Here is a 16,471-nt window from a genome sequence, read left to right as displayed (position 1 = left end):
TTTCCACTGTTTTTGCTTCACACATTTCTGGGACTTGTGAAAACAGCCTGTGAATATTTCCAAACTTGTACTGCATGGCTTCAAACCATCAGCCTAGCGATCACAGAGGGAGTCCACACGTCCTGTCCCGCCTGAAGCAGGTCAGGGTTATAATATTCGCCAGATAAACGGAAATATTCTCCTTAGCAAGGGCAGTTTACGGTCCCATTGATCAGAGATGCAAATGGAAGTTCCTTTGAAACAGAATATAATCGCCGGCTGTTACTCTGAACTGAAAAGTCAACAAAAACGATGACGACCTTGGAAATTACATTTTCATTTAATAACCGTTGAGCCATTCTTAATTTGGATAAAGGGAGAAGTACACAGAAACACATTTTTATCCTTACTATTTAAAGAGCACAAAATCCCAGACAAATAATATGAGACTTTCCCTTGGAATATAAATTAGATGTGGACTGCTCGGGGTTTGTTTCTTTAAAAGAATGTTCCATAATGTTGATGAGAATATACTTAGATAGCACAACTTCCAGAGATAACTCTTTCTGTAAATTGCTTTTTCCCATGTGAAAATACATATCGTTATACCCTCTATTATATACAACGTTAAATTGGTCTGTAATTATTCTGTAAGTGTTATAATATCTTTTAAGGGAAAACAAGCTCTGCCAGGAGCCATGATGGCGTCGGTCCCTCCTCTGAGGCTGTGCATAGCTGGGGTCCCTAAATCACGTCCATTAACCTACCACAGAGCTTAACTCAAGTGCGTATGTCTAAAAGACAAAAGAATGCCAGCAAAAGCAAATTATATTTCCCTCAATACAGACACAATTTTTGTACATTTTTCACGTGGGAAAGTCTCTCATGCTTACAAAGGTGGTCTTGGCCGGGGGCCAACATCAGGACTTCTGAGATGCACGGGAGAGGGGGGCAGGAGGTAATACCAAAGCTAAGGGAACGTAATTGGGCACATTGGCTGATTTTTAGATGTACAGTACATTCCACGCCATTTCCCCCCCAGAAGTGTAATGGAATAGCTGGCGATCACAAATAAAGCTCCGTCTCCACTTGTGGATGAAAGAGGGGCTTTTCCCTGAGATCCCATAAATACATTACTGTTACACATCAAAGAGATCGCAAAGATCGCCAGGGAAAGTCTGAGGAACTGAAACACAGCTATGAGGTTTCTCTCATCACATTTCTGATATGGTCAAAGCTCCATTCACTTAAGTAATGTGTGAAATGTCCCCTATTAGATGGTTGTCTGGAAAACAGAACGCAGACTTGGAGCCCATGCTTGACTCTTCAGAGGACAAGCGTGAAGGAAAATAAAGAATGAGGCAGCTTTCTGTTAGAATTATATATATATATATAATTATCACACACCAATACATAGCTGTTTGGAGAAAATAACAAACTGAGAGATAATGAAGCTAACAACACATTCACATTAAAACACACTTTCCAGGCATTACAGATGTTACATTTACTCTATTATGAAAATTCAGCTTATGGACATGAAAATACATTAAAAATCCGACACACACATCCACTTTGTCAATACTGTGTAACACTAACTGTGAGTCGGACATGAATTAGACAATCATCTTTGGCCTCAGAGTATTCCTACTTCTAAAACTGTACATGTATAAATAACATGCAGTGTGATATCTGAGCCCTCGATACAGGAGCAACACAGAGAAAGGACTTAACTATTCATGAGAGAAGGGGCATTAGAGGAGGCTCTGTGGATAGAAAAATGTGTGGCTTGTCTTGAAAAACTAAATCAAGAAAACAATAATTAGAGAAGGCAAAAGCAATTGTATCCCAAAGGGAAAAACTTGAGTGAACATATAGAAGCCTGAGAATGCACGGTCCCCGGCCGATGGAGATCGCAGCCCCGAGGCCGAGCCCGCGGTACGTGGGAGGGGCCGCGGCGCACGGGCAGGGGGCGGGGCGGTCGGGCCCCGGGTCCGTGTGCTCCGCGTGCGAACAGGCGGGAGGTGCCACGGAGGAAGCTAAGAGCGGTGAAACAACGTGAACGTTTAGAGTGAGGTCTTATGAGTATGTTTCTTTTCTTTTTTTTTTTTTTTTAAATTTTTTTTTAACATCTTTATTTGAGTATAACTGTTTCACAATAGTGTGTTAGTTTCTCTTTTACAACAAAGTGAATCAGTTACACATATACATATGTTCCCATAACTCTTCCCTCTTTTGTCACCCTCCCTCCCACCCTCCCTATCCCACCCCTCTAGGTGGTCACTAAGTACAGAGGTGATCTCCCTGTGCTATTCTGCAGCTTCCCACTAGCTATCTAATTTACGTTTGGTAGTGTGTATATGTCCCTGCCACTCTCTCACATCGTCACAGCTTACCCTATGAGTATATTTCTTACAGCAGAGAAGAAGATGGATAGGGATTGCGGAGGTGGGAACATAGTTACTGCTGACAGAGACATAAGCCTTGGGCAGGAAACTCCGGGGGCGGGAAGCCCTGGCTCAGACCCGGAGCTGCTACAACAGAGGGAAGCAGAGGCGTACAAGCCATCTGGGGCACCCCCAGCTCAGGGCAGCACTGCTGCACTGCCGTCACCGCTGTGAAAGGCGGGCGTGCAGCTCACTCACTCGGACTGTGCGCCCCGAAGTGTGAATCGCCTTGCCTCTGATAACCCGGCTCAGCCGTCCTCGTGGACGGGACAGAAGCGGAGGCGCAGAGATGGGTGAGAGTCAGGATCTGAACCCGGGCCGCCTGGCTCCAGGCTCCAGGCTCTCATCCCCGGGCCCTGGTCCCCTCATGCAGAGGTCTTTGCGGGGCTGCCTCCCCCCGTCTTCCCACTACGAGGACAAGGCTATGCGTGCCTTTCACCAGGTAGCACTTTGGTTACCAAGCATCTCCTTATGCGAGTGCAGAGAGTTCTGAGAGGGACACCGTCTTGAACCAGCCATTCTTCATGGATCAGAGCAAATGGCCAGTGAGGGAAAAATGAGACGGAAACCACTCTGGGCTTGGAGGGTGCTTTTCCTGCCAAAGCTCGGCTGCTGAGGGAGCACAGGGCACCAGCGGATACCGGGAGAGGCTTGACCTGCGTGGGCTCATCCCCCATGGGCTGCTACAGGGGTGAGAATGGACAACAGGGCACTGAGAGTGGCCCCCCCGGTGCGGCACAAACTAAAACACTGAGGGCTGCAAGGTCTTCACAGATCTGTGGACCCAGATGGTTCAAAAAATAAAACAAGCATTCAGATAATGATCAGTCCCACATTTTAGTGTAAACTTAAGACCTGCACTCAGCTTCTTTCTCTTCACTAACATAACAGTCATTTGTCTTCAGACTTTTTTAACTGGGGGTGCATCACACATGAGTGAGGAAATGCACATGCTACATATAACATACAAATATATTACATAATTATAAAACATACGTAAAACTTGAAAAGTGATAAATACATTCAAAGGTTGTTTTCCCGTCCCTGATGGATGATCCGACATTGCCGCTGGATTTTGCAAAACCCACACTGAAGACTATTTGCGTAGAGGAATATGAAAAGGCAATACCTCTTAATTACTTAAAAGGCAATATGTTTAAACACCTAGTCATTGACTTGTTTTCTGTGAATCAATGAAGTGTGTTCATGAATTTACATGGATTTACTCTGTTTTAAAAACAAACCTCACATGTAAACTTATTAAGAATGTATGCTTCGCATAAACCAAGTACCTTTGGAAGTTTAAAAAGTAGACTATCACCCACTTTCTGCTTGAAAGTTAAGACCTCTTTAATTTAGGTTCTAGTCCTTGAAAGAACACAAACTGTGTTTTCATGAAACTTTAATATGTGTTCCTTTAACCTTGAAGTGTGGAATTTGCAATATCACATGTAAGAAACTGCAGCAAACTAGGCAGAGACCGTTCTATGCACGATAGTCTTGTAGGAATCCTCATATTTCTGTATTTGGGCTGCCCAAACTAATTTAACTTGTCCTGTAAGCCTACAGTTGTAAGTGATATGTAAGTCCTTATACCGCACCATCCTGTAGTAGCAGCGCGCTAAACGCCGTTTCACACAAGGTGTTTCCAACTGCATTTTACCCTTTCCTTTCCCTGCCGGGATGGTGTCTTACCTGGCCTCCTCCTTAGCTAAAGTCCAGCCACTTTTCAAGCACTTGTACAAAACTTGTATCTCCTTGCAATCTTCAGAGACCCTTCCATCCAAAGATGAGTCCTTAATATTTGGAACTCAGGGCTTTCATTGAATAAATACATTCACCTAACAATTAGTCGTGTATTTAGGCATGACATGTAGTGACTTCCATGACATTTAGTTCCATGTCACATCATCTGACTTCACCTTATATGCTGTTATCTAAAGAAAATCTTAATAAGTTATTACTCTTTTCATTTTTAAGGATTATTAATCTATAGGACCTAGTACAGTCTTTTATTCATGCTAGGATTTTCAATATTTGTTGATTGAATCATAGTCACAGATTATATTTTATTATATGAGACTAAATTATATGTGTGCATGAATTATTAAATTTATGTTATAGAGAAATATGTATTGTCATACTCAACACCTAGCTGTGATACTTTTTTTTTTTTGCGGTACACGGGCCTCTCACTGCTATGGCCTCTCCCGTTGCGGAGCACAGGCTCCGGACGCGCAGGCTCAGCGGCCACGGCTCACGGGCCCAGCCGCTCCGCGGCACGTGGGATCCTCCCCGACCGGGGCACGAACCCGCGTCCCCTGCATCGGCAGGCGGACCCTCAACCACTGCGCCCCCAGGGAAGCCCCTGGAACACATAGTTATTTTGACGACACTTTTAAAGGCGGAGAAGTGAGTCATTTTGCCTGGCTATGCGTACACTCTTTCTCCTATAATGAGGGTTCTGCATTTGTCCTGATTGTATTCTCTCTCTTCATTTTTGTTTCTTGTCAGACTTTTGAATCTCAATTACTTAAAACAATTACAACATTTTCTTTTTAAGAGAAGAATTTTTTAAACAATAAGTAACGCTTCTTTAAAAGAAAGTCTGTATTAGATAATTAAGATGTTTAAATGAAACTTATCTAGCCACACTTCTATTCCTTCACCAAGAAGAGACTTCTCGGCATCTGTGTGGTAATATTCTATCTGGATCTATCTGATGGACGTGGATATCACATTTTCATCTTTAGTAGTTTATTATCAGTCGAGAGAAAGTCAAGAGAAAACAAGTTTCATTTAATGTATCTTTGGTATAATTTTCAGCAATGTGGTACTTCAGCAACAGGCCCCAAATTACTCAGGCATTCCAAGCTATACATTATGGTTTTGCTTTCACCTAATTCATTAAATGTCACTCAGCATTCTCTTAAAACCTCTCCATTCGCTCATCTGCAAAGTGGCAGAGTTAAGCTAAATTGTCTTTAAGGTGCAGATCCACTTAAACGTTCTAAGACTGTGAATTTCTGGCAAACTCTTTGATTCCGGTCCATCTTCAGGGCGATTTGATCATCCTCGGGGCACCATAGAGTCCTGCATCTCTTCCAGTACAGCCAGCATGTGGCAGACACACGGGAACTGCGCTGACAGTTCTGAGTAGGTCTGCTCCATGCTGGCAGCGTTGAAATGGTGAGATCCTCAAGGGATCATTGCCAGAGAGCAAGAGCATCTACTACAGAAGTAAGGGTAAGAGGACCTCAACGGTGTCACCATTGTAAAATACAGCTGAACCTTAGACAGAATTAGATGTATGTTTCAAATCAATGAATGAAAACATTTTGTGTAAGAAACGGTCTGGGAAATCAATCTGAGACAGCCTCTCATGTCCAAGGTGAACCATGTGTTAGAAACATAGGCCGCTGTCCAGTCTCCACCACACGTGTCCCTGATGTGTTATCACGTCGTCTCAGTCACACAAATATCCATTCAGATTGCTGGGTGCTTTACCACCCAAAACGTAAGGTAAAACTTTAAAAGAAATTGTACGTTTACTACATTCATACAAAATTAACAGTATGACAACACGTACTGTATTTACAACCAGAAATGACAATTAAAATGTATGCTTCTAAGTTTTAGCTCGGAAAACAGTCATTTTTTTTTTTAAGTGTGAACCTTTGAAAGGGGCTGAATTAAAAGATGAATAAGTTACACATTCTGACCTTATAATATTCAGGGTAGCATGTGAGAGAGGTTTGTAAACAAATAGCTATAATATAATATAATTTGAAAAGTGCTAGCATGTATAAAGTATTTTTAAAAGTATTACCATACTTAAACTTTGAAAATAAAAAATAAGCATTGAAGGAATGAAAGTTATTTATTATTTTTTCTGAACAACCTAAAATTGAACCTACTGTGACAAATATTTTTTTAAAAAAGATATTTTTGCAAGAAATTTAACACATGACATTTCACTAAAAGAACAATTTTGACAAATGTTAATACTGAAGATCTTTTAAACTCTATTATAGGTAATCTAGTTATGGCTGTTTTTTCCTTGGGTTATTTATACAAACTAAAATATTTTAAACCTTTTAAGCAAATATGAAGTATTTTAACATACGAATATTTGCATTTTGCCTGAAGAGTGAAAAGACGATGCTTTGAATGTTGCACGGAAAGAAAATCTTTCTTCCTAAAATAGAAGGGCTGCACTCCCGGGGCCCCAAGTCCGCGCGCTGCTGACCGCACACTTGAATGGATGGCCTGTAACATCCTTGAAAGAGCAACGAGTGCATCACTTCCGCTCACACCGAATGTGATGACAGCTCTACAGAGAGTCGCCGTACATCAATACTTAATACTGAAATACTTAAAGAATATGGGAATCATAAAATCAAAGGCTTTTAGTGCTGAAAGGGACCTTAGATGTCTTCTAATTTATAACCATTTATGTGAAACGAATTAGTTCCAGCTCTTTCACTGCCCGAAGCCTTCAGCGCATAGTTTGTGGGGAGAGACAATTCAGTCCAATGAAACATGCTCCAGTCTTCTTGAAGGAAGACTGAAATCCCGGGGCTGCCCCAGGCCCGTGAGGCCTTTCCAGTCTTGCAGAGACAGCTCGTGCTCTGGAAACACCGTGGCCCCGTCACCCGTCCCTCTGTGGAAAGCCATTTTCCACGTAAATACGTAAGGGAGGGCCCAGCGTTCCCTGTCTGTCACCTGTTTCCCCTCATCAAAAACAGAAGGCATGTGACCTACCTCCTCACAGGTAGTCCTGAAATCCATGTGCTGCAGCACCGCAAAGGATGTCGTCTGAAAAGACAGAGAAAGGCCATCAAGCACAGCGTCGAGGGGCAGAGAGGAGGACGTAACGAAGTACGACAAACCAGGCAGCGGAGCCAGCAGGCAAACTGTTTACAGCCACCGTAAGGACAAGAACTCCCAGGGGACAATGAAGAGGCAGGAGGAGATGAAACGTCTTCACCTCCAGCTTCTGTGACGAATAACCCTAGGGCCATGGCTCCGCGGGCCGAGGATGTGCATTTCCAGGCCCCTCGCCCTCCACTCCGCATCCGGACGGGGTCCAGGGCGGGATGAGCCTTCGGCTTAGGGGCGGGCTCATTCCTGCATCCGCTCTGAAACCCCACTTGGCAACTGGGGACGAAACTTCAAGAGGAGTAATTAAAAGTTGCCTTTCCTGTGCTTATCTCTTAATAAAAGGTTGACTAATTTTTCTCCTTTTAATTAAAAAGCTACATGCATGAATAATTCTCTCTGGAACTTAAAATGTAATTCACAGACAGAGTGATCTGAGAAAGCAAGCTATTGATCAGGGTGAATGATATAAAGATAAATCAATGTATGAACTATCTACTACAGATTCATTTAGTGGTCTCTGTAGTACCTAAATGAGAGGCATGGACTTAAATGCACATAAATGCATATAAGTCTTGTTTTATTTTAAATGCTTTTGGAGAGTTTTGTTTTAATTATGTGATGAACTTAATAAAACTAAGGGTTGTCATAGAAAATTGACATCCTGTCAGTATAAAAAATGCGGAGCCAAAATATAACGGTTTAGGTAAATGAGACTCCCAAGTAAAATGAATGGTGAATTCCGAAATAGAAGACTTTGTACACCTCAAATTACTGCTCCTCTCAGCCTTGGGGACAGTAAACTACCTTGTCCTCTTTGTCATTTTCTGTTGTGTGAGGCTGATGAACACTTGATCAAGTGTGAGTGGAACGGAGTATGTTGTCACTGGATTATTACTGTTGCCTTTGAAAGAAAAGAGATTGACCATTTTCGGTAGTAACTGAACATGCCACATAATGTATTATTTTCCATAAATAAGTCTCGTGGGTTGTGAGCCTGATTTGGTTTGACTGGAAAGCATAAGGAGGCTGAGTTTAGTAAAGTTAGGTAAGAACAAATCATTAGCAAATAAAAGGGCAATTTGATGTTGAAATTATAACCTGATGATATGAATTATTTATTTAGTGTCCGTGAGAAATTTGCCATTAGTTTAACTATTATTTTTCAAAATTACTCTTAAGATTGTATTTGAAAGAACTGCAAATACCTACTTATCACCAACTCTGACATGAAGTTATTCCTTTTCTATAAAAGCAGGAGAATTTCAGTATTTATTGATTACATAAAAACACGGTGTCTCTAGAATCAATTTCCTGCTACTAAATGCAACCAGAGAAAATAGACATGAAGGTATTTAACCACCGTCTAAACTTAATCTCCATTTGAGTAGGGGGTGTATCTCTGCCTTCTACCATTTTTAACACATTTCCCTTGTTTTCTTAATTTTCCATTGGCTTTCATGAAAATATCTGGTAATAATATTAGGTATTTATTCAGAAAAAGAATTAATGTAATATGCTAAGCAATTTAATTATTAGGTACCATAAATTTCATAGCTATCATAAAACTGTTTTCAGTGATTATAAATTTAAAAACTGGAATAAAAGTTGTATTTTATACGTTTAAAAATTTCTGAGACCTTTTCTGTACAAAGTTTTACGTTAGAGTGGTTTTAGATTTACAGAAGTATTGTGAAAATAGCACAGAGGGTTCCCACAGACCCCACATGCCTTTCCCTCTCTTATTCACATCTTACATTTATGCACACCATGCCTTAGTCTGGCACATGGTGTGTATGTAACATTGTTACAGCTAATGAACCAGTAACTGTGATCTTATTGTTAAGGTCCTACTTCTTTGAAATTTCCTTGTTTTTACCCCCAGTGTCCTCTATAGTTCCCAGGAACCCATCCCAGATGCCACTGTTTCTCATCACGCTCTTCTTGGCTATGATCATTTCTCAGACTTTCCTTTTTTTAATGACCTTGGCAGTTTTGAGGATTATTGGTAATTCGTAGGATGTTCTTCCATTGGGATTATTCTGACGTTTTTCTCATGACTGTAGTGGGGTCATGGGTTTTGGAGAGGAAGACCGGAGATAAATGCCACTTTGCCACCTCACATCAGAGGACCACCGTCAGCACGCCTTGTCCCTGCTGCTGAGGCTGACCTTGGTGGCCTGACTGAGATGACGTTTATCAGGTTTCTCACCATAAATTCCTCTTTGTCCCACTCTCCACACTGCGCTCTCTAGAGACGAGTCACGATAAGCAGCCCACGCTTAAAGGGTGGGGGGGTTAAGCTTCTCTTCCCTGAGGGTTGAGTATCTACAGGAGATACATCTACTCTTCCCCACTTATTTATTTATCCAATCATTTACTTAGGACCTCTCAGCTGACAGAGCAAGGAAATTATGTGCACATGGTCACCCATGTTGGAATGCACGCATTTATAAAGATTTCCACGCATAAGCGTCTGTATCTTTGTTAAGCTAGCCGTGAGCTCTTCGTGATGTTTCCGTCTCTAACACGTGGCTACCCGGACCTTCCTAATTTCTCCCCTTGTCTGTCTGTCTGTAGATTCCACTCCCGCAGGGACCCACCATTCACTTACCTAGTTGTTCAGCCCCAGCGTACAGGGACAGCCACACAGGAACTGTTAACACATATCCCCGTGGGAGACAATTTTATCCACTAGAGCACAGTTTATTTTGCCTTGAATATTACAAGCTGCACTCATTTCCAAAATGACGAGTGTGAACCCCTTTTCTCCTCCCCCGTTCCAGTGAGATTATTTCAGACCTTGTATTACAGTTAGATCGTCTGCCATAATAGGGCCTCCTGACCCCTTAAGGATTTTTTAAAATTTTCATACATCAAGTTGACCCCGTGCTTAAACTTTCCATGGGATTTGACAAACGCATGGTGTCATGCATCCACCACTGCAGTATCACACAGATCACTTCACAGACCTGAAGAACCCCCTGTGCGCCCCCTGTGAACCCCGGTCAACCAATGATCTCTTCACTGTCTCTACAGTTGTGATTTTTCCAGAATGACATATTATTGGCATCATACAGGACGGAGTCTTTCCAGACTGTCTTTTAAAACTTAGAAATATGCATTCAAGATGTATCCATGTAATTTCACGGCTCAATAGGTCACTTATTTTTATGGGGATGAAGTTCCGTTGTCAGGAAGCACTACAATTACCCGTATCCAGTCAGAACGATGCTGACCCTCCACCCGAAACAGAACCACGACGAGCTGGGGTGCTCGCTGAGGGCAAAGGCGGGACAAGGTAGTTTTCAATACCGGTTACAACCATGTGTCCGGCTGTAGAAATGAGAACTGTAATTGTATGAGGATTTCTTCCTTATTTTATCGTAAACATGATGATGAAAATCCTTGTTTTTTCCTTCTTGTACCCCCTTATGATCTAACGTAAGTTTTATTAATAATATAGACTTTTACATCACAGCGTTCAAGTCACAGTATGTCAAGGAGAGGAGCGCATGTCACTTCGGGACTTAGTACTCCCTTCCGAGGAAATGATTCGTGTTATTCTGGGTTGCATGGAGGATACTTGTTTCATCTCGGTTGGAAGTAAGACCTTACGGTCCTTACGGGGGGTTAAGGAGGTTCAGGAGAAGACTTTGAGCGTCAGGTTGACAAGGGTGGACTCTGATGGTTAGAGTTCATGTGCTGACCTGATTGGGCCACTTATTCCACCCGGTACCAAGTAACTGAATCACACACTAACGTAGGTACTTCGGTGAGGTATTTTGGAGCTATGGCTATAACATCTACAAACCGCTGACTTTAAGTAAATGAGATTGATTATTCCCCATAATGTGGGGAGCAGTGGGCCCATGCCATCCGCTGAAAAGCCTTCCAAGCAAACGGGGACATGTCTCTGATGATGCAAGTCTGCTTCAAGATGGCAGCACCAACCCCCTGCCACGCTACGGATTCTGGACGTCCAGGCCCCGCGACGGCGGCAGCCAACTCTCTGAAACGAATCTCTTAATACGTGTGTGTAGCTACATGGGTAGCCGACTGGTCATGTTCACCTGGAGAATCCCAGTTGATACAGTTGTGTACGCCACTGAGATTCTATGGTTTCATTAGGCAGTGTTAGTGTGACAGTAACTGAATAAAACAGCATGTTTCTAAGTATTTCTGAAAATACATTAAGTACAACTAATCAGTACCAGCAAGCCCAATGGCATAAGCTCCAGAATATACTCTATTCTAAGTTATGCAATAAGAACTCTGAGAAAATAACTTGATTTTTTGCAGTTGGTTTATTAACAAGATAAATTAACTAATAGCTTCATGGAAAATTACAAAGAATTTTTTTTTTTCCTCACAAAACAAAAATGTCTTTTGTTTTTCCTAGAGGCACATTCATTGCAAAAAATGAAGTTCCTTTCTCAGAGTTCTTACTGCATAACTTAGAAATTAAAACAACTGAAATTTTTAGGGCTTTGTCTATATGATTGTTTTTAAATAATTAATCTGTATTAAAATATCATGCAATAACAAATATACAATTCCAAAAGCTTTCATCTCTATATCCAAGGATAAGGAAAACTAGCTTATTGATTTATTAGTATTTAGTACAAGTCTTATCGGGGAAACAATAAAACCTGTATGAAAATGAATTTCTTAAAATATGATTATTAGAAAACTTCACTTAAAATATGGAGATGAGAAAAGCAATGCATAAGAAGCTTGGGTGGATAAGGATAAAATTCACTTTAATGTTTACAGAAGCACAGTATATAAATGTGACCTACCACATTCCCGATCAATTTAGAATCCCCTTGACCAGCTCAGGGAGAAGCTGCACAGCATGGAAAAGTCCAAGCCTAAGGAAACCTGTTTCTACCATTATGACACATGTGACCCAAGGAACCGTGCCAGCCTGGTCCCTGGCCATGAATAGTGAGAGTGGAGCTGGGTATTCCCGAGTACCCTCAGAGTACCACTTACATGTCATGGATCTTCAGACCTGGCCTCTGTGCAAAGGTCTTGCCTCCTATGATTAAACCTAAGACTCAGAAGTTAACTGCAACTGTTGTTGTCAATTATGCTGAGAATAGCACCAGATCCCGTTGATTAAACCTCACCTTTATAACCAAAACCAGGAAAGCAGAGTTAGACAAAGAGTCAGACTCATGCGTGTGGAAATACCACTTCTCTCAAAATGCTTCATTTGGCATGAGGTTGAGGAGATAAAGAGAACTTCTTTCCAAAGCCACAATACGTGGGGATCTGAGACTTGAACAGGTAGTTTCGTAAGACAGCACAGAAAGCATCGGTGCAAATACACGTGGATTTAAATTATTTAGATACTTTCCAGAATGCTTTAGTGAGTGTAAAAAAGTCTGCCACACTTTGCTTACTATGACAGTTCAGTTTACTGAATGGAAAAGTGTTGTCTATTTATAGAACTTGCCCTAGGCTAAATTATAAAATATGCAAAATTTATCCTGCATATTTTGGGGCATCCCCAAGTCAAACCCAGCCTATACCCTCCCTACACGCTTCCACATCTTCACGCGATGCCTTGACCGACCGGAGATTGATTAACTGGCCCCCCCGCAAGATAAAGCGGCGAAAGCAATAGGAGTAACAATGTCACTTGCAGTCACTTGGGTTTGATTTTAGAGAACCTTTTGCACGTTCTGTGGTGGGTACCTTGAGGGCGCGTCTGTATGCATCGTTCCCCTTTCTATACTGGTTAAGAGAGTGCTTCGTGATTTTTTAAAAAGCCAACAAAACAGTGGCTTAAACAGGATGGCAGTTTGCTTCTGCCTCCAGTAAGGGCCAAGCCAAGCGGCTGAGAGGTGATTTCACAGGGTCTGAAACCCACCTGGCCGCCCTCAGCTCCCGTGGTCTGAGAGAGCTCATCCTCTGCCCTCACGTCCAAACTCCTGGTGGGGCAGAGAGTGGGAACTGAACACAGCACGTCCATCACGTTTCACCCTTCTCATCCCAGTGCCACACGCAGCGACACAGGGGCAGGGAAAGCAGCCCTTCAGGGGCAGCCTGTGCGGAGCTGACGTGGGTGTCCCGGGGAGGGGCCGGCAGCTAGCCCCCAGCCTTCAGCTGGGAACGCCCCTGTCCCTGCTTGCGCTGTCCCCTTAGAAAGAGGCCTCCTTTGAAGGCCATTTTTTTGCAGGCTTTGAGATTACGGAGGACATTTTTTGCACTTTTTAGCATATATATATATATATATATTTTTTTTTTTTTCCCCAAACACTTGCAATCCAAGTGTTAGGGATTAAATATATGTAATTGTATATAACATGTATTTATATATATATATAATTATATTATATATACATATACAAATACATATATTTGTAATATATATATTACAATAATATATATATATTATATATATATTATATATATATTATATATTATATATATTTAATATATATAATATATATATTATATATATATTATATATAATATATATATTATATATATATTATATATATATTATATATGTAATACATATATTACACATATATTACACATACATTTATATATGGTTGTAGAGTAGATGTTTGGGAAGTGATGATGGGCTGCCTGGTATATATAAATCCCTGCCAAGTTTGCTGCCCCAGTTAGTGTGATGGGAAGAAACCCTGAAAGAGCTGCAGTGCTGATGGTCTGTCTGTGTGGCTGTGCGCTTAGCGTTCCTGCGTGAATAGTAACGCTAGTCACTAATAGCTGCTGATTATCACATTCACTGAGATTTAGAATCATCATTAATTTATCCTAACATCTCTTCTACACAAAGACTTATATTTCTAGGAAAGTTGTCTGGTGTTATTTTTTTTTTTAACGTGACCATTCAGTGAATTAAATGAGTACAATATAGTCAGAAAAATCTGTAACGCATTCATGTACCAAGAGAGAGAAAAGCATCACAGCGGAAGAAGCAGAAGTAAGGCAACGAAAGACCAGAGGTTTAAATTGGGACCAAGGACTGAAAGAAGCCAATAGGAAGAACTAGAAAAATACGTCGAAATAAGATTTTTAATCTTTAATTTTGAAGCTTTTTACCTTGAAATTTACTCCCTTGAAGCTGAAAGATATTTTAAAAAGTGTTTAGGATGGGAGAAGTTGACAGACCACTCGGGGCTTTTTTTTTCACACATTTAATTTAGAAACACATTCGTTTTCATATTTCATTTAGACATTTGTGTCGTATTTTAGGCTGATTCACAGAACCACTCTGAGACTGGAAAACATTACTATCGTGGATGCAAGATTCGCTCAAAGCAAACTTTCCTGAAAAAAATTATCACACTGGGAGCAACAAGGGAAACAGAGATGCAAAGCCTGGAGCTAAGCCAGGGTTTTATCGCGTGATTACAGGCAAAGCAGGTGGATTGGGGACCACGGAGATGCCGGCAGGTTACAGCATGCAGACCCAGAAAGCAGGATGCATAGAGCAGTGTAAGGTCCAGTCCTGTCCAGGTGTCAACCGCATGCTGGCCAGCCCAGCGGGTGCAGAGCAGGCCCCGGAACGGAGAGTACGAACAGAGTAGAAAAGTGGGAAACCCAGAGCCGCTGTCCTGCAGGGGCGATTCCACGGGTCAGGGCGGTGAACTCAGATGAAGACTGAGCACAGAGCAGGGTGGAAGGCATGACTGTTGGGGGAAACCTTGACATTCTCGTACCCGGGGAAGGAACTAGCCGACAGCTTCAGTTACGAGAGAAGAGGCGAAAGGGAAGCGTTTCTGCAGTGGGACAGAAGGCAGAAGAGATCAAGTTCACGACATGGCAGCTCCGTGGGGTGATGTGTCTGTGGATGGTGGCTGATGAGGGTGGCAGGAAGGCACTTCTGAGGTCACGTACTGCCAGCACACAAAGCTCTTAAATACTGAGAGACAAAGGGTGTCCAACTGTGTGCAAACTCACGTGCAATGATAGGAAATACTAATGTCTGGCAGGAAAATGTTCTATTGTCGCACTTGATGGTTTGAACTTGAAAAAACTTAATCGAGGCTTAAGAAACATTTCTGTATCTGCCTAGAAGTTGGTAATTTTTATGATTTACTGACTGAATTTGAAATCTGTGAAAAATAACATGGCATTAAGCCAACACTGCTGAAGTAAACCATCCTTTCTACACCTCCAGCAGTGCCATTTCGTAATCACCGTGATTTCGCTTATCCACATTATCATTATCGGGAGAATTCTTAAAAGAACGAAGTAGTTAGGGAAGTTGAACGTAGTATCATCGGGCCAGCGTTTCCTAAGCCCTAAATCATCGCAAAGCTCATCGGAAATCTTGAAATATGAACTGGGGTCCTGGGCTAATTATCTCCGGAGTCGCCCATCTGGCTTCATGCAGTTCTCTCTCTCAGTGTGTCAAAGGCAAACATGGAACTGGTTCCCTTCTACTGTGTTTGAGGGTTTCCCGAGGACACGTGGAGATAAATGGTCTTGACGTTTGCTTTTATCCTCATTAGGTAAGTGAGGTTAAAACAAAACAGAACAAAACTTGCTCTTCTGAGCAGGAAGCAGACACAAGAATATGAGCATCCCTCAGACAAGCTGCAAATGACCAGCAGCACAGCTTGTGCGGCAACTCTAAGGTTTCTCTAACTTTCGTGCCTGTCAAGTTCAAGGTGCTTTTGAAACTAGCCCACGGCCCCTAGAGGAGGCCGGTCCACCCCTGCTGGCCAGTAGAGCAGCTCCACCCACAGCACAGGCGGAGCCTGCCGCGTGGTGGTTACACAATGAATACTTGAAGGAGGCCTCACGTTATGTCAGGGCAGCTGGAAGAGGTCTGTGTGGATAAGCTGGGCTTTGGATTTTAAAGGACCAAGCAAGTACTTGAGACAACAAAAAAAGAGGAAACAAGCACGGCTTCTAACTACACACAAATATCTGGGCTCGAGGCAACGGAAGGGATGCGGCAGCTCCTATAGCCCAGCAATTACTGATGGTTGGCTTTCGAGTTCATTGTATGGTTTTCTCTTATTAAGCCTAGTTTGTCATCGTTTAAGGAATGCAAGATTAAATTGCTTGATGTTCCTTAAAATCACGTCACTAACCACTTATTAACGTACTGGAAAATATCCTAGGTGCCAAGAGAACATCACTCTGGAAATGCAGAAAAACATGGATGT

General features: G+C 42.0%; 1 protein-coding gene across 7 annotated transcripts in view; it reads right to left on the bottom strand.

The window, feature by feature from the left end:
• SNTG1 (syntrophin gamma 1) overlaps positions 1-16,471 on the bottom strand; it is a 316,811-nt gene that overhangs the window by 148,890 nt on the left and 151,450 nt on the right. For 3 of the 7 annotated variants that reach the window (XM_067017514.1, XM_067017519.1, XM_067017518.1), the window contains one exon: positions 7,191-7,245. In XM_067017514.1, the coding sequence (XP_066873615.1) occupies positions 7,191-7,217 (27 nt within the window). In that variant the 5' untranslated portion in view covers positions 7,218-7,245. Of the gene's footprint in view, positions 1-7,190; positions 7,246-15,013; positions 15,074-16,471 lie in introns of all 7 variants that reach the window. The other 4 variants (XM_067017513.1, XM_059042682.2, XM_067017515.1 and 1 more) reach the window with 2 other exon arrangements.

Source organism: Kogia breviceps, chromosome 17 (genome assembly GCF_026419965.1).
Source record: "Kogia breviceps isolate mKogBre1 chromosome 17, mKogBre1 haplotype 1, whole genome shotgun sequence".
Classification (NCBI taxonomy): domain Eukaryota; kingdom Metazoa; phylum Chordata; class Mammalia; order Artiodactyla; family Physeteridae; genus Kogia; species Kogia breviceps.
The sequence above is the reverse complement of the archived record's forward strand: the minus strand, read 5'-3'. Positions and strand labels throughout refer to the sequence as shown.